General features: G+C 36.8%; 1 protein-coding gene across 4 annotated transcripts in view; it reads right to left on the reverse strand.

Annotated features, from left to right (window-relative positions):
- The window catches only part of LOC100348313 (cadherin-related family member 4), a 233,772-nt gene that overhangs the window by 84,631 nt on the left and 125,527 nt on the right, over positions 1–23,614 (reverse strand). For all 4 annotated transcript variants that reach the window (XM_051848885.2, XM_051848886.2, XM_051848884.2 and 1 more), the window contains exons 7-14: positions 21,794–21,939; positions 18,476–18,658; positions 14,764–14,855; positions 12,671–12,784; positions 9,043–9,155; positions 8,036–8,181; positions 3,975–4,155; positions 1,298–1,454 (exon numbers count right to left, since the gene is read on the reverse strand). In XM_051848885.2, the coding sequence (XP_051704845.2) occupies positions 1,298–1,454; positions 3,975–4,155; positions 8,036–8,181; positions 9,043–9,155; positions 12,671–12,784; positions 14,764–14,855; positions 18,476–18,658; positions 21,794–21,939 (1,132 nt within the window). The remainder of the gene's footprint in view (positions 1–1,297; positions 1,455–3,974; positions 4,156–8,035; positions 8,182–9,042; positions 9,156–12,670; positions 12,785–14,763; positions 14,856–18,475; positions 18,659–21,793; positions 21,940–23,614) is intronic.

Genomic DNA, 23,614 nt, shown 5'->3' on the forward strand with positions numbered 1-23,614 from the left:
CCTCTGAAATTTATGCAACTAGTTTTAGCTAAAATTACAGCAGGTCCTGTAAAATAGCGTTGTTTGCTTGTGTATTTTGTGTGCTTGTTTTATTTTTGTTAGATTTGTTTCAATAGGGAGAATCAACAAATGATATACATATAAGGGTTTTTTTTTAAACATTTTGGTCTTTTAACAATATCTTCTAGTTGCAAAGAATTAGAAAAAATGAGACATTGACATTGAAGCATTTAGCAGTAATGTGACTAAAACCTGTCAATGCCTTACAAAATTGCTTCAAGATTTAATTTTAATCATTAAATTCAGGAATTAATTAATATATCTAAGCATTGCATATGCTTCAGAGACTTGTCTAACAACAGATTTTTCTTTGACTAATTAGTGCCATGATGGAAGAGACACAAAATGCTATGAGAAGCTGAGAAGCATCTGATCCAGAGAAGAAAGAGAAGCAATCAAAGGGTGATTTCCTAAAAGAGGTGCCTAACAAAGTTAGAAAAATTGTGCAAAAGTGTGTTGGTAATGGGAACTCCAAAGTGATGGGGAGTTTTCTAGCAGTATAAACAACAGGAGTGAAAGACAGAACTGAAAGATATCACAGTATTTTCAGATGGTACCTCAATTGCAGAGTGATGACAACACATGGTAAAGATATCAGTTTTTACAAAAGTCAGCTTGGGTGGAAGGCTAATTGCAGAACACTCAGTTTCAAAACAAGGTTCAAAAGAGGATTTGTTACCTATGCCCTACTCTTCAAGACCAGATGGGTTTCTTCTCAGCTTATTGGTCAAGGTGAGTAGGTTTTCTATCATGCTGTTGAACACATGCCTCATCTTTCAAAACAGGAAAATATAGTCTGACCTAGGTCGCAAAACTTACTGCAAATCAAGTATAGTTTTCCTGAATTGGTAAAATATTTGAGCTATTGCATATTCCACATTTATTCTGTTTATATACCTAGCCTGATGTTATTTATTATATTATTAAAGGTTATGGTGGTAACTTCAATACATTCCAAAGGAATAGGCAGTATTTTATCGTAGAACCATTTGTTCTAGGAAATTTATAACCTTCCTAGCTCAGCTCCCAAGATAAAAATTACATTCCAACATCCACCCCAAACCAAGATATGTTGTTGGCAATTTAAGGTTCAGTTGAAAATCCAGGAACAAGTTCTGCCATCAGCTATTTGAACTACTGTAGTTCATTAAGAAATTTATAAGAATAAAAATAAAATGTTTTTCTATCTAAGGTTAATCACAGGGCCACAATCAGAGAGAAAATTGAAAATACTTACTTTCAGCTCATTGTTTGTGAGGGTAAAGGTTTCATTTGAAAAAGTATCCGTAATCAAATGATAAGTGATATTGTTATTGGGTACAGTTCCATCCTTATCTGTACAAGCTAGAGAAACTAAGAGAGTTTCAACTGGGATGTTTTCAGGAAGCTCAATTCTGTAATGAATAAAATATGAGAAAAAAGTGTGGTGTCACATGTTCATCTAGATTTATGCAGATGATAATACTAATGTTAGAGATGTTTCAAATGTGCTCATATTTTTAATAACCACTTCTGCTAATAAGAAAATCATAGTGTTGGTAAAAAATTATATAAGATCAATCACTTGCATCCATGCTGAGGCCAAGAAAAATGAACTACTATATGTTGGATTAACAAACAACAAATATAGTAAGACACACATATTATCATTGAACAAAATGGATATTTGACTTCAGATTCATAATTGTATATTTATAAACTTTAGATATCGATGTGATCTCCTGAAATTAATTAATGCATACATTTTCCTTTAGGTAGATAGTGTATCTTTGTCTCTATTTTAAAAATAAGGACATTCAGAAATACCGATGGAATATTGCATTGACTTAACAGTTAGCAGGGGCTGTTGGTCTCTGCTAATATTCATATGCCCATCCCTGTCTCCCAGTTTCCCTGCAGTTGGCTGGATGAGGTGTACTAGGACAAGGAGTCTAAGTGAGAAGACCACGTTTCAATTCTAATTAAGGGGATTAAAATTTGATTTTACATACTTTCTCTCCCCTTTTTCCATTTGGCTCAGGTCCAAAGGTCACAGCACAGCAAAGCCAGACAATTCAATCAACTAGAATTCCTGAGCCACAGCACAGGGCAGTACTCACCCCACAGCAGAAACCTACATTACTCTTTGCATCAGGCACAAAAAGAAAAGTGTGTCTTGGTTTCATTAATGATGTATATATTTTAGTTGTCTGTGTGTTTTCATAGCAATTAGTGGTATCTTTACTACCACCAAAAGTTAAAATTGTGGATTTTTTTTTTTTCTGTTTTAAAAGCATATGCCTAATGTTAATCATTTAAAATATCTTAGGGTTGAAAAACTATTGGAATAAAAAGTTGACTAATTTTTAGTATGAAGAATGTTCTGGAAACAAAAATGAGTAATATTCCTTCAAAAAAAAAATCTGTAGACCACTAGTTAAAATAGAAAGTGAAAACAAATTTCTATTGGGGTGGTTACAGAATTAGCTTTGGTTACTTTGACCTTTTAGTTTCTAGTAAAATGCTCTAGCAAAAAGTTTACAAACTGAAAGTTGATATTCAAAGAACATCAGAGCCATAGCATTGTTTTTATATGTGGATTTTACACTGTTTTATTTCTGCAAAATAAACAAATATATGCCTGCATTTGCGTTTACAAATATTATTTTAAGTGAGAGATGGGTTACCCAAGGGTAGACCAACAAAAATCTTGCATAACATGTAATAAAACACAGTTTCCATTATGAAAGAAGCATTCTGATTAAGCAAGAGCCTCCATCAATCAACTTGTGGGGCTGTTAATTCTGCTTCAAGAGTAGATTTTAGTTCAATCTCACTAAACTCCTCAGATTTTTCAACATACAGGTTGAGGATCACAAATCTGAGATTCCCAAACCTGAAGTGCTACAAACTTTTTGACATCTCTGCAATGCCATAAGTGCACCAAAACCCAGCCACCCTGTAAATTACCAGGCTGCGTATTTAAGGTGTATATGAAACATAATGAATTTCATCTTTAGACTTGGGCACAGCCCTCAAAATATTTCATTATGGATATACTAATATTACAGAATAATCCAAATTCAAAATATTTCTGACCCCAAACATTTCAGATAAGGGATACTCAATCTGTAATACATAATGATATGTTATACTATTGTCAGCTGTGAATATCCTCAATTGATTATTATTGATAAGTAACAATATATTAGTGATCAATGAATGATCACATGAAGTATGTCACTAGAATAACAAAGATGAATGTCTCACTACAATACTACCAGAGTTGGTTAAGACTTTCTGAGCATTCTAGGATCGTGTGGAGAATATTTCACTAAGAATCAGAAAATCTGGCCACTGCTTGTCAACTTTCTAAACTTTTCCAGTAAGTGAATTCACTAAGTGAATCCTTACTGATTTGATTTTCCATTTTTATAATGAAATAACATATCATACCAGAATCTTAAATTTATATGGAATTCTGTGCTCGCTTCAGCAGCACATATACTAAAATTGGAAATTTATATGTAATTGAAAAACCAGAGCAAAGAGGGTAATCTGCATGTGGTTTTATAGCTATCTTTAAATTAATGTAAGATATAAAACTAATTAAACCTTGCACTCTCTCTCATTTATTTTATGTATCTATACATACATACATACAAATACATGATTTTTAATGTAATTGTTTTGCTATTACAAAATCATCCTTTGAAACCCTTTCTACCTTTAATTTTAGACTTTTTAAAGAACAAATAAAGCAGGTCCACTTTTACCAAAGAAGAGAGAAGTTGCATATGGTTTGAAAACAAAGGAAGGAAAAACATGGAAGGCTCTGCTTTGTTCTACAGATGGTATAATGGCTGTTCATTCATTTCTCTTCCACTTTTCTCCATGCCAAAATCTGATGTCAAACAAGTGCTATCATAACTCACATGTAAATATCCTGCGAGCATTGAGGCCGATTGTCATTCACATCTTGTAAAATCACTGTGAGTGTCCCAGTTGTTGAATGCATTCGTTCATTATCATAAGCTCTAAAATACAACACCCAAGACTTTGGAGTGCTTACATCTTCATAATCCAAAGGGTAGGCAACTGTGACCACTCCTGAATCTAAAAAACAGGCAGATGCAAAATAGCTGAGCGTTCAGAAGCCGAGGAAGCTATGAATTAAACAGTGATATGAGTAAAACAACTCTGCCTTTTAAATAAAATGAAAATAAATACCATTTTTCAAATTAAAAATGAAGAAAATTTATTTTCTAAATACATTGCTCTGTTAACTTTGCAAAAGGTGTTGTAAAACAATCTGCTTGCAACTTGGTTATCATTCTCTCATCATTGAGTTAGTCTTGGGACTAGGGACTGAAATACTTTTCTTTCAATAACATCTAATTGTCTACCAGAACATTCTCAGATTTCAGACATTCTGGATTGGTTTACTCAGGAACCTATTTCACCTTTTTAAATAGGTACCCACAAATTTCCTTTTATTTTAAGACTGTTTTCTTAGATGACACTTTCTTAGATGACACTTTCTAGTTTTTTTTTTTTTTTTTTTTTTTGACAGGCAGAGTTAGACAGTGAGAGAGAGAGAGACAGAAAGGTCTTCCTTCCATTAGTTCACCCCCCAAATGGCCGCTCCGGCCAGTGCGCTGCGCCGATCCGAAGCCAGGAGCCAGGTGCTTCCTCCTGGTCTCCCATGCGGGTGCCTTTCTGGACCCACTGCCTTTCCAGGCCACAGCAGAGAGCTGGACTGGAAGAGGAGCAACCAGGACAGAACCAGGACTCTGAACAGGACTAGAACCCGGGATGCTGGTGCCTCAGGCAGAGGATTAGCCTAGTGAGCCATGGCGCTGGCCTCTAGTATTTTTTTATGTTCCATTGATTAAAATGTTGACTCTTCTCTGCCTACCTTCTAGAGCTATCTCTTCTTTATTTTTCTCTTGATTTCTATCTTTAGTATAATTATTACATTTTTTAGGTAATCACAAACTTGTGTGGTTTTCTTTTCCTGGACAATGTCAGAGTATGTGGTTGACCAGATGCCCCATATTCCCTTACTACTTGTATATACATTTCCTAAAAGTAAGGGTATGTTCACATGCTCATTCTATGAGAGCTATCAAACTCAGGATATCAACATCAATCCACCTAACTCTAAGACTGTTGATCAGAGTTCACTGATTGCCTTGATTTTTTTTTTTTTTTTTTTTTTTTTGGACAGGCAGAGTGGACAGTGAGATCGAGAGACAGAGAGAAAGGTCTTCCTTTTCCCATTGGTTCACCCTCCAATGGCCACCGTGGCTGGCGCGCTGCAGCTGGCGCACCACGCTGATCTGATGGCAGGAGCCAGGTGCTTATCCTGGTCTCCCATGGGGTGCAGGGCCCAAGGACTTGGGCCATCCTCCACTGCCCTCCCTGGCCAGAGCAGAGAGCTGGCCTGGAAGAGGGGCAACTGGGACAGAATCTGGCACCCCGACCGGGACTAGAACCTGGTGTGCCAGCGCCGCAAGGCGGAGGATTAGCCTAGTGAGCTGCAGCGCCAGCTCTAAATGGTTTTTTAATAGCAAAAATCCAGTTCAGAATCATACATTGTTGTGTGTCTTTAGTTTCCTTCCATTCAGGAAAGTTTTGAGTTTTACATCTGTGACTTGTTTAAAGACAAAAGATTAAAAATATTGGAGAATTTTCTTCAAATTGTATTTGCTCGATGTTTGCCTACGGTTTTGTAGCTTTTGATGAAATATCACAGAAGAAATACATTATTTTGTCATGTTAGCAGTGTGTCTCATTATCAAACATGTCAACTTTAATTGTGTGACTTAAGCAGGTGTCTGCAGTTTTCTCCATTCCAAAGTTGCTATTTTTTCCTTTGCAGTTATTTAGTATTTTGTGATGAGGTGCTTTAAAACTATGTGTACATCCTATTCCTCCCTTTCTCCCTGTCTCTCTCTCACTGTCCACTCTGCCTGTCAAAAAAAAGCCGGCACTGCGGCTCACTAGGCTAATCCTCCGCCTTGCGGCGCTGGCATACCGGGTTCTAGTCCCAGTCAGGGCGCCGGATTCTGTCCCGGTTGCCCCTCTTCCAGGACAGCTCTCTGCTGTGGCCAGGGAGTGCAGTGGAGGATGGCCCAAGTGCTTGGGACCTGCACCCCATGGGAGACCAGGAAAAGCACCTGGCTCCTGCCTTTGGATCATCTCAGTGCGCCAGCCGCAGCGCGCCGGCCGCAGCAGCCATTGGAGGGTGAACCAACGGCAAAGGCAGACCTTTCTCTCTGTCTCTCTCTCTCACTGTCCACTCTGCCTGTCAAAAAACAAAAACAAAACAAAACAAAACAAAATATGTGTACATCCTATTCCTCAACAAACATCAATTTATTTATGTATTTTTATCCCTATGGACTCATGGTGCCCCATTCTAGTTAATGGTTATAGTCTATGAGGATTGTTGTTTATTTTGGTATTCAAAGTTTCCTAGTATTAGCTAGAACCAATTCAAGCTGATTCTGTTCTCTTGACTTGGCCTCATCATTCTCTCTAAGCACGTTCATGCTTTCTATCTCATCTGATGCTTTGACTGCTGCAGTCCCCAAAAGAGCCAGTTCTCTAAGGTCTCTTGTAGGGAAGATGGTATTTAGAAATCGATGCCCACGTTCAAGTGAGTTCGTTGCTGTTGTGATACCCTGTTCCTAAACTGTTATATTCTTTCAGTAGATAGACCCACAGAATGCATTAATGTTTTTGTGCTTGTTTAACATCAACTACATAAATATTTATGTATATAACTATACATAGTTATGTATATATGGAATGTATATATGTGGAAAATGGAATTAAAGATCAGTTTATTTGGTGAAAAATGGTGAAATTCATGCATTTTTTCATAACATGCATTTTCATGAACTTTTTGAAGGTCTCTCATCAGCAGGCATTTCAAACATTTTTGCACCAATATATACTTATCTTTTGATTTCATTTTCCATGAACTTTTGAAAGTCCTCACACCCAGATATATATGTGCAAGTTGAAAAATAGAAATTCATTCTTATACCTCCCATTTTAATTCATCCCCATATGGTTCATTCTAGTTTTCTCATTTTCTACATTTGCAATTCACATCTCTTACAGGAGAAAACAGCCTTCATTTAATATAGCCATTTTAGCAGTGCCCCTGTCTGTGACTAATCTCTTAATTGTGCTGCCACCCTCTCACCTCACCCCAGCTTGGGCACCTTTATTCTCTGTCTCTGCTTAAGTTCTGACTTGCCTCACCAAGTCTCCCCTGTACAAGTTATCTTCCCTTCTTACTCAGATTCTGATTCCCAAGGTGGGATTATTTCTACTGATACGATAGACAGTATGTGCATAAGCTTGCTTCCTTCCTGAGTGAAAAAGTGCATCACCTCTTAGAAAAAAGGAGAAACTTTACTTTCTCCCATCTCAACGTATACCTCCGTTGTTAGCTTCATGAACCCCTCACTTCTGGTCATGGGGAAAGCGTGTAGGGTTAAAGGTGTCACAACCAAGTAGTCTGAATTCTGCTACAGGAGTCAGCTATGAGAGCTACAATTCCAACCTCCTCTTCAAGCATAATCAAGTTAGATGGGGACCAGGACAGGAGAAACTCAAAGGGGTGATTATGCACGCAAAGTGCTTATAAGGATATAGAACAACCATTCAACTGATGCTAACTGGAATTCTGGTTTCCATGGGAAAATTCATTTTGCAGAAACAATTGCATGTGAAAATCCCAGAGAACACTGTTGAGGGTCCTATTTGGGTATGTGCAGGGGATTTCTGCAGACCATGTGCATACCTCTGAGAAGGGAGGAATGCTCATTGTTTACCTCCTAAAATCATGTTAAATATATCGCTCAACATTTGAAAGATGGTTTCATCCTATCAAAATGACGATCAGGCTTATTTTAAACTGGGAAAAGCATTTAATATTATGTTTTATAACCGTATTAGCCACAAAACACTATTATACCTTCATTTATGGAAAATTCTTTTGGGGTATCAATAAACTCATAATGTACCGAGTCCCCTATGTCTCTATCAGTCGCTGTCAATTTGACCAGCTCAGTTCCAACAGGCAGATTTTCATAAATATTTATTGGTGCATCTGGTATGTATCTGTAGGACAAAAGGGATTTTTTTTAATCACTAGTATGAACAAATGTTTCTTTACATCTATGTCAGGCAGCTCATTTTTAAAATTCTGTATTATATATATATTTTATATATATATATTTTAAGTTTATGTATTAAGTTTATGTTTGTATATTTTATATATAAGTTTATGTATTTTAAGTTTATGTAATTCCGTGTTACATATTTATATTATATTATATATATATATACACATATATTTTTTTAAGTTTTAACCCCTGGCCTTCAAAACCAACAATGCCCCCACCCTACCCAAAACCCCTTTCTTTGTGAGTTGTTATGTATATTAGAGAATGATCATGTAAAGTAAAATAAACAAAAATTTTTTCTTATCTGCATCCTTTCTCTGGTAGTTCTATTGACTAGAAAATTATTCCAGACAACAAATTATTACAGCTCTTCAGCAATCAACTTTTCATTTCCTATATATTTGGAACCATTTCTGTTATCACTAAATACTACTGCCAAATTTCCTTCAATGTCTACATTGACTTACTAACATGAACATGTCAATCTGCATTTCCATAATGTTCTTTTATTAAAGACAAATAGCAGTAAAACAGGAAGCTTCGGATTCTTATTTCACCAATGAACATGATTCCCTTCCACAGTTTCAAGAGCAAACTATAAATGGAGTTGATGTCCTGTGCATGTAAAAAGTGCGGTAATATGGAGCGCATAGAATTTTGCCTTCTAGATCACTTTGAATATTTTTTTTTAATTTTACAATGTAAATAAAAAAAAAACACCAATATGTGTCCTGCTATAAAAAAGTTCCAGTGGTCTAATCTTAGCATTTAAATATTTAGATTACTCATTGCTTACGTAAGGATGGGACTCTCATCATTAACATTCTGGATGTTTATAGTGATGGTGCCAGTACATGACTCCACAGACAGGTCTTCTCTGCTTCTCACAGCAATTACTAACTGGAAATGCTAAAATAAATAAGGGAGAACAGAATGTGTGTGGGTTTTATTTATTTAATTTTGAGTACTTAAAATATGCTGTCTCCCTTACACACACATACACACACACACACACTCACAAACCAGTTTTAAAAGTAAAACTGAAAAGCACTTTAAAAAGTTTGAAGAATAGAATGTATACAGCCTTTTCCAAAAACATACCTTAAGGTCATCTGTCAGGAAGACCATCTTTTGTCATATACACTCATGCAGTTAAGTAGCAGGTTTGGATGTAATATATTTAAATCAACAGGTCAGATTTCAAATTGTTGAGACACCAGAATAAAAAGAGTAGCCTCAGCCTCATTGTTTAGAAGAACATTTGTGAAGCTAAACAGCCATCTTATTTTTAGAAAAAAAATTGAAAAATCATGGATACTTTAGAAACTTAAGTATAAAATTTCATTAAAAGAGGTGATATTCTGATGCCCCAAATTATTAAGAAATGTGATCTAATGAAGTATTAACTACTAAGTTTGATGAAGCGAAAGAAGGGTTTTAATGTTTTGTTTTCTTAAATTTAATTCTATAATAGTTCTATTATGTCTTTAAAAACTCTTCAAAATGCATTTAGTCCAATGAAAGTATATATTATTGAGCCTTCTATTTAAGAAATATTTTAAATAAGTGAGATGAAACTGAGGCTCACAAGATTATTGAATAAAATTTGGCATGACTAACCATACATTATCATTTAAATAATTTATTATTCAGGAAACAAAGTATAAACTATTTATTAATAAAAAGTAGAAGAAAAACCTATAAAAACAGAAGCTGTATAAAGTTTTGGATAAAAAAGTAGGAGAAAAAGTAAGCATGTGATGTCTTAGAAGTCAGGGTAAGAGTGCACAGTACTTAGCATCCTGAAGACATGAAATAAAAACACGTTTGAACCAACTAATCTATTGTTTTTTTTGATGTTTTATGTCTTAACAACCCACTTACAATTGGTAGCTAGAGTTCATGCTTTCATTTGAGCAATATTTCCTGAGTACTGACTTCTCGATTCACTGTTCATTAGAGGCAAGAACTAAATTAAAAATAACCTTACAGGGTCGGTGCCGCGGCTCAATAGGCTAATCCTCCACCTGCGGTACAGGCACCTCAGGTTCTAGTCCCACTTGCTCCTCTTCCAGTCCAGCTCTCTGCTATGGCCTGGGAGTGCAGTGGAGGATGGCCCAAGTGTTTGGGCCCTGCACCCGCATGAGAGACCAGGAGAAGCACCTGGCTCCTGGCTTCAGATCAGGGCAGTGCACCGGCTGCAGTGCACCACCAGCAGCGGCCATTGGTGGGTGAACCATCAGAAGGAAGACCTTTCTCTCTGCCTCTCTCTCTCACTGTCTACTCTGCCTGTAACCTTACTGGGGAGTTGCTACCTTCTATGTGTAAGACTGGCATGAAAACCAAAGCAGGGAGAAAGTTTATCAAGTGAAAGTTTGTGGTCAGACCAAGTTGGTGGACAGAATAAAATAATTCATGATAATCCTTCAAGAGTACCACCAATATAAAACTAGAGGAAGAATGGGGGAGAGGGATAGATAGATACACACACACACACACACACCCATACACACACGTGCGCACAAAGAGGGAGAGAAAGAGAATAAAGACGACAGTGCTCATATGGTCCAAGACTTCTCAATATAAAGCCAGCCATGACCTAGGGACATCTGGCAAAGTTAAAAGATAAGCATCTTTGTAGGGACAATTTCCCAATGCTCTCCCAGTAGCTTCCCTACATGTATAACCCTTCTGAAGATGAGCTCACATGTCAGAAATACATAAATAAGGAAACAATCCACCTTGATGAGCTTTAGTCAATAAGGGGAGACAGCAAATCAGGATTTAATTCTCCAAATTAAATTAAATTTTAGCAAATTACAGAAGCAATCTATATTGAAAACTATCTCAAATGGGCTTGGGTGTGTGCCATAATACAAAGATGGTACAATAACAGCAAGTATATCAAACAACTCAGAACATTAGTAATTAAAGAAAAACTATATGTTCATATGAACAGATGGAGAAAAAATTTATAAAAGCCAACATCAAATTCCTGACAGAAATTAACAAACTAGAAAGAAAAGAATTCTTTTTACTTAATAAAGATTATGTATCAAAGCCTTATACCAAATACCATTTTTGTCTGAAATATTTAAATAATATCTTTTAAAATCATGACAAGGATCCTTGCTAGTGCCATTTACATTAAATGTTGTTCTGAAATTACTCATCAAAAAATAAGGCATAGAACATAAATGAGCTGCTGTAACAATTAGAAAGAATCTGCTGTGATTTCTAAAGATATTTTATGAACATTAACACAGAAAATAAAAGATCATTATATGAACTATTAAAACCAAATATAATAATTTATCAAAATTGCTATAGATACGGTTTTCTGTATAATCACAACTAGACTATGAATATTTACCAATAAAATTCAAGGTGCCTATGAATGTTACACATATGAAGAACTTATGCAAAAGGTCACTGAAGAGCTTGCAGGCAGTTCCAAATAAGTGAATGAGTCTACCAGGGCTGTTGGTGACTAAGATTCCAATTCTTTCCAGAGTAACTCTCAAGTTCAATGCAATTAAAACAAAAGTGTTAAGGGGGCTTTTACTTTTATAAACTTAATTCTGAACCAGTGAAAGAATAAAGGAACAAAAAGAGTGGAAACCAGCGAAGTTGAATATGTGAGATGATCCCGCAATACCAGAATAGAAAGTAGTGTGACCAGTCAGATTACTTGAGTAATGAGTGATCAGTCAGATCCTGAATAATAGTTGTTGCATTTTATTATTATTGTTCTTTAACTTTCATAGGGTGAGAAAAATTCTGGCCAAAATATTTGCTCTTTAGAAAAGTCATGTTCTAGGTGACTGTTAATCCCACCATTGGAAACATTGAGAAATGTTTAAAGAAACTGGAAAGCATTTTAAATGTAAATGGTCCCATTTCCCAGAACAGTTTAGTAGAAAAAGTGATATTATGGTTTTTTTTCCATCCCTTTATACTTCTATCTTGTTTCCAAATATCTGCAGATCTTAAATTGGTCAGGACTTTGGAGGGGGAAAAGAGAGACTAAATCTCCACAATCCAGTCAAATCAAAGAGAGAGGTATTTCTCCAGATAATTCAAGACTGTAAGCAGATAATCTTTTTAATTTATCCATAACATTGTCAAGTTCCATGCTCTTTAACATGGAAACAATGCTTCTCCAACCTTATGCATACCTGCCGAAACACACAAAAATTGAAATGATGTTGCAATAAAGTATAATTGAAAAGTAAAAGAAATCAAATAACCTTCAAAATTTATCTTCCAAAAATTAATTTCTGCTTGACCTAGATAAATATGGGAATACAATACCTAAATTCAGTAAAGTTTTATCCAAATTTGGGTGTTTTTAAAATAACTTTTATTCTTGGGAATTTAAAGTGATTCATTGTTTCTGTGTTCAGTTCTATATTTTGTCTCACCTTAGGATTGGTTTCATAGTCCAGAAGAGGTTCCATCGTTTTAGAAATGACACCATTATGGGAATCCAAATTGAAGTAGGCAGTGGCATTAACTGAAGAATTTAATATTAAAAACTAAAAAAAAAAAAAAAAAGAAAAAGAAACACATATACACACAAACATGGTTAATACATTATTTGAAAAGCATGAATTTTGAACTGACAGATTTGATGCAATTTTTTGGCAAGACCTAAACCAAAATTAATTCTGTGAAGACAGTGCCCATAAAATAAAATCTGAATTTATGTTCAGTTCCAGACTTCAAAAACTATCTAAACATTCTTTCACATTTTTAGTTGTACTTTTTCCAATGGTTTCTGTACTTAAGTATTACAGCATTTTCAGTAAATAGCTGTCATTGGTTTCATAATTAGTTTACTTTTTAACGTTGCACTTACAGATTTTTCTAATATAAGAAAGCCATTCCCTCTTGTATACTCAGAAAGTGTATCTAAAGGAGGCACATGCACTGAATTATTTGGATGAAGCTATTTGATCTCATCACTGCATTGATTTTCTCTATGGGGCAAATAAAACACTGCATTGGCCAAAGACACTGTTTTCATGGCATCAGCATGTTCTTCTCCGTGTTATCACCCACGCTTATAACCGGGACCAGTTTCAAGATACACGGTAAAGATTTCGAGAAAGATTTTGTAAAGAAATTACACCCAGCTTCTGGCTCAAAGGAGAACAATAAAACCTGGGAGACATGATATCCAGTGCTATTTCTAAAAAGACATGACAACCATTTTGTTGAGCATGTTAACTGACTCTACGTGAACAACCAAAGTTGGCTTATGTTAGACTAAGATCCACTCAAGTGTACTTATGGGAAAAATTCCTTTCCTTTGTTTCTTCCCTTGCTATTATGGTTTTTGATGTGCTAAAACTGATCATTTTCCTAGTCTTTGTCTTGGTTCTCTTTCTTAATGATCTCTATAGTAAAATCTAGGTATTATAATAAATTTTAGTTACCAAGAAAATACATGTGAACACTTAATTTTAATTGATATTTATGGAGACATTCTCCTCCCCACACGTGGCCATATACTAGCCTAAACCTATACCCCAAACACACAGACTTCCTCTACCTCTGCACAAACACTCACACAAACTAAGCTTCTGCACCTGCCAATCCAGGAGTCATATTTTCCTATATTGCCTCGGTTTCTAGCCTAAAATTCACATGAGCAAGATATATATATGTAAAATAATGTGATCAAATCTTCATTATAATTAGGTTACTAGAAAAATTATATATAGCCTAAATTCTCAGAGGGCTTCTCCCCACACCTTACTTCAATCGTGTTCCTGAGTGATGGGTATAAGCCAGCTCCTATAGAGTAACCATGACCAAATGGAAAAAGCCTTAGTTGCTCTAATGGGAATTTGACTGGATCAACAAATTTAAAGGAGAATATTTCAGTGTGTTAATATGATTTATAATATATTACATAAGCAAGAAACTAAATTTTTTTCACAAATATAATTAAATTATAAGTCATATGTATACCATAAATGTTTCTAGAAAACACAGTGATGAATTATCTTAATCTTTTTTCTTACCCTCTCTTAAGCTATAACCATTTCACCATCTATTATGCATTTATTAATTCTTCATTCTTTATGAATAATTATAGCAGAAACAGAAATAATATGAAGCTCTAAAACATACTTTGTTTAAATTGTATATACAATAAGGAAAATATTCCCAATTATGACAAATAAAGGCAATAAACAATGAAAGGATATTTTATTAGTGTATGTAAATGTCATCAGATAAATGTCAAAAAATGTAAGTTCTAGTGTTTCAAGTGATTTCAGCTCCTTCTAGGTCCATTGCTTTCATTTAAAGGCATATCACTTTTATTCTAGGTTACTGTAATCAAAGGCTTAAATTCCTTCTCCCACTTTTAGAGGAACTATAAGATAGAAAGAACATTTTAAAAGCCTGTGAGATCATTTTCTGCTCATTAAAAACTGAGCATTCGGCTGGATTTTCTTTATCAAATCTGGAGAAAAATAGATTGGTGATAATCAAAACAACTTACTTCTACTTCTTGTTCTAGATCGGGGTCTCTTGAAAGGATCATATATATAGGAGCAGATGCTGGAGTGTTTTCAGGAACAGACACTGAAACACCTGCACAACCACATAAGTCATGAACAGTAGTTTACATTCAAACATTCTTCTGCTACCTCTTGCTTCTTATTACACTAAGTATTTCCCCTTAAAGCAGATTTCTTAATGTACTGCTTCCCAGAACAAATGAGTAATCTACAGATATTTATTCCCATTAACATCCATATTAAGAGTCAACATAACTCAGCTTCATATGTCTAAATTGGGATTTGGGGCTAGTGTGCGGAGTTGCCGTGTAACTGCTCAGTGTCAAGTGCAAAGTTCATGATCACTAAGATAGGATCTCAAGTTTGATTCCTTTGTTGGAATGTTGAAGTGTTTTATCCCTTTTCACATTTATACACACACACACACAAAAAAAACAGAGCACAGGCTGTGAAGTCAGGAAGAAACATGGTGTTCTATTTTTAATAGAAAATGATATTTTTCTACCTCTCTTTTCTCCCCAGGAGCACAATCCACATGATACATGAGAAGGGCATCCTGATCCTGCTGTGGCCTCAGCCACTCATGTTGGCTCAGCCAAGTCTGTAGTGCAAGGCAGGTCAGAGTGACCTCCTTCGGATCCATGTGTGCCTTTTAAAGCTCGCTATAATCAGGGGAGACCCAAGGGAAGGACAGTGAACATCAGCTACAAGTGATTCCAAGATAAGGCCTTCTCAAACACCAGTGCTGCAAGATGGTTCATTGCTACGGCTCACCTAGGGGACTCTTCTTGTTCATCCTCAAAGAACAAGTCCCTTTATTACGAATCCCCCTTTCAGATAGATTTATATTATTATGCACATGAGAAGGCAAATTTTTGGTTCAAAGGAAGAAGCACAACACATATGTGTGTGTTGGAACTTTTACATTTCCAAAAATGTGATGATGGAGAAGAGATGAGGTGGGTGGTGAGAGATGCACAGAAAAGATGCAGTGGACAGCATCTGGTGGAGAAAGCGACTAATTTATTGGCTTTTGCTTTGTTCCATGTGCCTTGAACTCTGTTTTCTTCTTGTCTTGCTGTTAGTTGTGTGGTTCCTCCAAATAGACAGAGAAACAGGATGAGGACCAAACAGAAAAGCTACAAGAAGTAGAGAGGGTTTTAAAATGACAGACAAGTAAGGTGAAAAGCGAACAGACAAAAGAGCACACACTCAAACCGGAAGAGCAGACCTAATCATTGGGATCCAGATGGCCCAAGCAAAATTAAAACAGACAAATGATGTTCTTGGAAATCCCGTTATGTGTCAGGTCTCAAGTACATTCAAATATTTGTACAATTAAGTTTGCCAACTTAATTAAGTTTTTCATAGAAAGCAAAAACATGGGGCCCGCATTGTGGCATGGAGAGTAAAGCTGCTGCCTACAATTATGGCATCCAGTATGGGCGCCGGTTCGAGTCCCGGCTGTTCCACTTCTGATGCAGCTCTCTGCTATGGCCTGGGAAAGCAATGGAAGATGGCTCAAGTGCGTGGGCCCCTGCACTTGCGTGGGAGACCTGGAAGAAGCTCCTGGCTCCTGGCTTCAGATCGGCACAGCTCAGGCCGTTGCAGCCATCTGGGGAGTGAACCAGAAGATAGAAGACCTCTCTCCCTCTCTCCTCTCTCTCTCTCTCTCTCTCTCTCTCTCTCTCTCTCTCTAATACTGTGATTCCTACAGCACAAGAAGAACAGAGCATCATTTCATACCAAAGGCACACTAATCCACATAAATCTGCTAGGAATAGTTTCTTTTATGAGTAGAGTAAATGTGCATAAAATGTGATGCCCAAATTTTAATTTACACCAAACTTTTCAGGAATATATCTATTTTAATCATATTGAAATCAAGCTCTACTATAATTTCGATAGTTGAAAGCCTGCTATAAGCAAGCACTCTGAGCAAGAGCATTATTAGAGTAACTACATAATAGCGATTCTATTCATGAAGCTGAATTTTATGGCTAAACCTATAGATTTAAGGAACATTAAAAACTAATCCCAAACTTGTTTAATAATAATTTTGGCAAAGGGACAGAAATTTAGTTTAGCAGTTAAGACACCCAGCTCCCAAATCAGAATACCTGGGTTCAAATTCCAGCTCCTGCTTCTTATATTCCAGTTAGGAAAAATCCTGGGGATCAGTGGTGATGGCGCAAGTAATTGGGCTCCTGCCAATGGAGGCCTGGATTGAATTCCCAGCTCCAGGCTTTGGCCTCAGCCTAACTGCTATGGATATTTGGTAAGTGAACCAGCAAATAGGAACTCTCTGTCTGTTTCTGTCTCTCTCTCTGTTTCTCTGCTACAAAATAAAGAGAAATTTTTAAATGTTTGCAACGAGTAATTATTTTAACTATACAAAAAATAATGATTATATATAAAATGGTGTATGTGTGTGTAATTATAAATGTCACATTATCATGTACATAAAATCAGGGAAACTTTTGTGCTTACAGTTTATAGAATGTAAAACTCATCCATATTGTTTTGAAAATTCATTTTTAATGGCTAGATAGCAATTCATCAAATATATATACCATCTTTTGAACAATATCCTACTATTATATATTTTAATTATTTCAGAAATTTACTGTTACAAAATTTGCATGGAAATAGTTTAAAAATAAATTTATTTTGCTTTAAAAAATCTTTGAAATCCATGCATAATTTTTTCATAATATGGATTTTCTATGAATTTTATGTATTTCTGTAAAGATGAACACTAAGAAAAAGAAATACTGAATAAAAGATATAAATATACATTTAATATATAAACATGAACTATTTATAATTTTATAAGATTTTAATTGTGAAATGTAATTTTATAATTTTTACATTTTATAATATAGATTTTTTACATACTCATAGATGTTTACCAAAATAGTATTGTTGGTGGTTATTAAAAATTCTTACCTTACAAAAGTGTTAATTTCCTTGTACCCAGAACAACACTGCTTTTTCTTCCCCATAGTTGTTATCTTGGTTAATTTAGTAGGTAAAACTTACATTTTATTGTTTAAATTTTCATGTATTTGATAATTTGTGAGGCTGTTAGTTCATATTATAAATAAACTTAGAATATTTAGATTATTATTTATATTCCCTGTCCACTACACACATAATTATAACTTGAATTTCAATTTGCATTGTTTTGATTCTGATGGTTATATATTTTTTAGCATGTTCTATCTTCCATTTTATTCAGTTATCTTACTTATTTCTCTTTTATACAACTCAAAAAAGTGAACTTAATTAAAGTTCATGTCCTATTTTTAAATTTTGTTTAACATTGTTTAATGAATTTTTTAGAAAGATTTATTTATTTATTGACAGGAAGAGTTATGAGCAGTGGGGAGAGGCAGAGAAAGAGAGAGATCTTCCACCTGCTGGTTCAATGACCCGGGCCTGGGCCAGGTCAAGGCCAGGAACCAGGAGCTTCTTCCCTGTCTCCCACATGGGTGCAGGTACCCAAGGATTAGGATCATCTTCCACTGCTTTCCCAGGCACATTAGTAGAGAGCTGGATTGGAAGTGAAGCAGCCAGACTTGAACTGGAGCCCATATGGAAGCTAGCTCTGTTAAGTTGTGTGATAACCCACTGCACCACAGCGCCAGCATGTTTCATGGATCTTAACAATCAAATGGATTTGTAATATACCTGCTCCAGTCGAAAAACTTGAATCACAGGAAATAGGCTCATCCACGTTCTCCACAGAAACTGTGAACACATAGGTGCTGGAGTGATTCCCATTATCTCTGGCCTCAACTTCCAAAGGGTAGACTTTGGAATTATTTGGCTTGTCAAGATTCAAAGGCTTAAGAAGAGTAATAATGCCTGTAACTAAGAAAAAGAAATAAAATGACAATCTACCAAACAAATTATTAAACCTATGTTGATTTATTTATATTATGATGTGTTAATTCATTTAATGATATCTTTACTTCACGCTTGAGAAAAATGATGTTAACCAGTTTTATATATATTGGAAATATTTCTTTACGAGTTCTGATTGCTTTTTGCTCACATTGTAAAATATAATTAGGGATGGGCATTGGGTCTAGTGATCAAATACAGATTAGGATCCCCATGTTCCACAACAGAGTTCCTGGGTTCGATTCCTGGCTCTTCATTGCAGAATTCTGCTAATGCATACCCTAGGAGGCAGTAGTAATGGCTGAAGTGATTGGGAGATCAGGATAGAGTTCCCAGCTCCCAGCTTCGTACCCCTGCCCAACACACCCCCAGTCATTGTGAGCATTTGGGAGTGAACCAGCAAATGGAGTTCTCCCACTCTGTTCATCTCCCTTGGTGTTTCTCTGCCTCTCAAATAAGTTGAAAATTTTAAAAAATAAAAAGAATTCAACATTAAAAATGGTTTCATCATATTTTCCTCCAAGTCTCTAAATGATCATTCATTGATTTTTCAAACATAGACAGTAGCATGCCTACTTAAAAAGCATTAAATAATATTATATTTTATTACAATGTAAAGTAATGATAGGGAGTTATTAATAGCCAAGTTATATTAAAATGCTTAATCATTCATTGCCTCTACCTTCCAAATTCACTCAGTCTTACTGAATACAAAGATGAGAAATGAGCTCAAGGATCAAACCTAGAAAAATTTCTGCAAAAACAGAAATAATTATTCACCCCTGCTGCCACTACTTACTTAATAGCCCCCCCAGATTTTGTCAATTTTTGCTCTGGGTTCATCTACTTTACCCTGAATGTCTTCATAATTCCCAAGTTTTTGTTTCTCTTAAATTGCCCTTTGCTGGTATGTTCTTATTTTAAAGATTTACTTATTAATTAATTTAAAAGAGTCAGAGAGAGATAGAGAGGGAGACACAGAGAGATCCTCCACCCACTGATTCATTCCCTAAATGGCCGCAACTCTGGACAGAGCCAGAAACTAGGAGTGTGGCACTCCATCCGGGCTTCCCACGTGAACACAGGGGCTCAAACACTCAGGCCATCATCTGTTCCCTTCCCAGGAGCATTAGCGGGGCGCAAATCAGAAGCTGGGCAGCCAGGACGCAAACCTTCATTCACAACAGGATGCTGGTGTCTCAGGTTGTATCTCAATGCCTGCAGCCATGTTCCTTCTTAATGTGCTTTTTCCAGTTGGTATTTGTATTTTAAGGCTGATGTATACAAAGACAACTACTCCCAGAACTCCAGTAAATCATCTCAAATACTGAATGATCTGTCTGATGGCTTTGTGGTATGTGGGAGTTTTCCTGGATATTTTGATTTTAGATATTTGAGTGTGAATAGACATCTGCCTGTGTAGACGGGATTACTGTTTTTGAAATATTTCTAATGTTTTTTTTTTTTTTTTTTTTTTTTTTTTTTTATCAGCCAGGGTTCAACCAGAGAAACAATGGGGTTGATTAAATAGTCTCCACGTTTGATGCTGGAGCTTGAAGTTTACAAGGCACAAAGCCAGAAAGAGAAGACACTAAGCCAAACTGTGTTTCCCAGAGTCCGATTTCCTGGCTGTTTCTGGTTTGGGTGGGCCACAAGGGAGATTGTTGGCTGACCTGGAGGGTGAAAAGCAAACAGAAGCCAATTTGTTGCCTTTTTGCTAATCCACTCTACAACCATTGACATAGACTAGCTGCAGTAGACCTCAACTCGTCTTCTCTCAGCTTTTTCATCCATCTCCTAGAACAGGAGTAAGTATTCAGGCCTGGGGGGAAAGACTGTATTTCTGCAGGACACTTGCTCCACCACCATCACTGGCTAGGGGGCCAGTGCCGTGGCTCACTTGGTTAATCCTCCACCTGCGGTGCCAGCATCGCATATGGGAACCAGTTCTTGTCCCGGTTGCTCCTCTTCCAGTCCAGCTCTCTGCTCTGGCCCGGGAAGGCAGTGGAGGATGGCCCAAGTGCTTGGGCCCTTCACCCACATGGGAGACCAGGAGGAAGCACCTGGCTCCTGGCTTCGGAATGGCTCGGCTCCGGCCATTTGGGGAGTGAACCAACGGAGGGAGGACCTTTCGCTCTGTCTCTGTCTCTCACTGTCTATAACTCTACCCATCAAATTAGAAAAAAAAGAAAAAGAACTAGCTAGGGTCTCAGTTCGTCCTTGTGGGGTCCAGCATATATTTCTGAGTTCCACTTGGCCTTTAAACTCTCCAACTTCATACCCATCTTCTCTTCTTCCTGACATCCTGCTTTGTGGACTTCAAATTCCAGCCTTCGATATGGAGGCAACACCTTACAGAAACTACTTAACCGGTTCTCGTTAGTTCTGCTTCAATATATCCATAATCACACATCAAAAATCAGATTATTCAGTAAAAGTCTTAGGCTATCCACAGGTGAAATTGCAGAGATCGATTATAATGTCTCTGCAGTGTAGTTTACAATACTTTCACGAAGCATTTCTATGATTGTGAGCAAAACATGATGGCCAGTAATAAAAGCAAGGCAGTAGATCACTCTATTTCACAAGAATGTCTAGGAAAATAGAAACTATTAAATAACACATGTTTTTAGTATTCTTTATCCATATTTAATTTTTAAAGGGTAGTTTTGCCAATCTAAGCTTTATTTTCTTTTACTTGAAGACTGGTGGTGTTTGGGGGAGGGGTGGGCAAAGGAGAGAGAGAGAGATAGAGAGGGAGAGAGAGAGAAGAAGCCCTCATCCATTAACTAAAGAGAGAGTTCTCATCCACTAACGAGTTCATTTCCCAGGCAGGACTAGACCAGGCCAACTGTGGGAGCCAAGAACTCAACACAGGTCTCTGACTTCAGTGGCAGGGACCCAACCACCTGCTGCCTACGGGAGTTTGCATTGACAGGAAGCTACAGTCAGCAGCCAGAGCCAGGACTGAATCCAGGTGTCCCAATATGGAGTGCTACGGCAAACACTCACCCTACCAGCCTAGGTTTTAAAGAAAGTACAGCTGTTAGATAGAAAATGCTTTTTAAAAAAGTAGGCTAGAAGTAGTTATCTAGAACTTACCAGGGTCCAAACGAAACACTTCTTGCTGAGTTTTAAAGGAATATGTGATGCTGCTGTCTTCATCTCTATCTGTCGCTTTTACTCTTGCTATAATTTCTCCAACAGGCATCTTCTCAGTCACATTAATCAGATTCAAAGGAAATGGCCTGACGAAAAAAAATAGAAATGAAAATGTCGAACACAAAAATTTGTAAATACCTCTACATGCAGTTACCAAAGACATAATAACCTGCAAATTATTTTCTGGATTTGTGATGACACCCCCTTCCTTTTGTAGAGAATTTTGAGTTCCAAAGCGATTCAAATGTTGGAGAAATGCACTAGTGGTACAAAGTTACTTAATGTTTTTCATAAGCATCAATTTGTAACCATAGAATCTCTGGGGTCTGGACACACATCAGAGACATCATGACCTCAGAAATAAAAAATTAAGCCGGCACTGTGGCTCACTAGGCTATTCCTCTGCCTGAGGCACCAGCACACCGGGTTCTAGTCCCGGTCGGGGCGCCGGATTCTGTCCCGGTTACCCCTCTTCCAGGCCAGCTCTCTGCTGTGGCCTGGGAGTGCAGTGGAGGATGGCCCAAGTGCTTGGGCCCTGCACCCCATGGGAGACCAGGAGAAGCACCTGACTCCTGGCTTCGGATCAGCACAGTGCGCTGGCCACAGCATGCTGGCCACAGCGTGCTGGCCGCAGCGGCCATTGGAGGGTGAACCAACGGTAAAGGAAGACTTTTCTCCCTGTCTCTTTCTCTCTCACTGTCCATTCTGCCTGTCAAAAAAAAAAAAAAAAAAAAAAAGAAAGAAAAAATTAAAAGCAGAATGGAATAATGCACCTCTATTATTCCAGATAACCAGTGTATGGAACAGTAGGCAACTGAACATAAGGGACTAAACATATTCATTTTCATCTTGTTATCTGGCATGACGAAATACTATCCAGTGCCATAACTTATTACACTAAGCTATGAAGACACTTCTTGCAAATCTATTGCTCACCTGTCACAGGTTAAGGTCCCTGATCAATAGCCACAACGTTTCTGAAAAAAATTTATTTCTTATTCAGTCTTCCATCTAGGCATCAAACATGTATGAATAACCCGCCAGATGCCACTGTAGTTTATACACAGAGGACTTCACCTTAGCTCCTGCTGCAGGTTTTCCGCTACTAGTGAGGAACCGTAATGCTATATAGTAGAAGTCTTAAACTTTGCCACAGCTATGCAGAAGAGGAAAGGCTGATTCTGGGGATGCGAGAGAGCTTCAAGGAAGACCTCAAAGAATGTAAAACCAAAGGAAAAGGGCCCCAAGTGGGCGACAACATACCTAGGAGCAGCATTCCTGATTATCACACTCCCATACGCTTTCTCCTCTATAGTGCAAGATAATGTAACTCCTAATATTTACATTCTAGACTACTGTACATCATTTCCTTCTCTGTTTTGCTCTTTGTTATTGAGCATGCAATGTTTCTCAAAAAAATGAAAAGGCATTTAGGTACAATGTTTTGCTATTTTTATATTCCTTGCAATATCCAATATTAAATTCTACTAAATATATAAAAGCAATATTGAAGGAAGGCATGAAGGCAACATAAAATTGATCTCAAAGGTTGATGCAAAACAAACAAAATAAAACCTAACAAATCCTGAAGGCCCCTCTACTGAAAAGATAGGTGAATGGGAGCTGCAACTTTCCCCACACATATGGCATAAACTAAGGACCAAATTTGCTTAAACTGTTCTGATAACATAACTAATAGTGAATACGGGGACTCAAGCAATAAATTACCTCCCTCAATCATCTGTAAAGATATAACTTGGT

Source organism: Oryctolagus cuniculus, chromosome 3, assembly GCF_964237555.1.
Source record: "Oryctolagus cuniculus chromosome 3, mOryCun1.1, whole genome shotgun sequence".
In the NCBI taxonomy this organism is placed as follows: Eukaryota; Metazoa; Chordata; class Mammalia; order Lagomorpha; family Leporidae; genus Oryctolagus; species Oryctolagus cuniculus.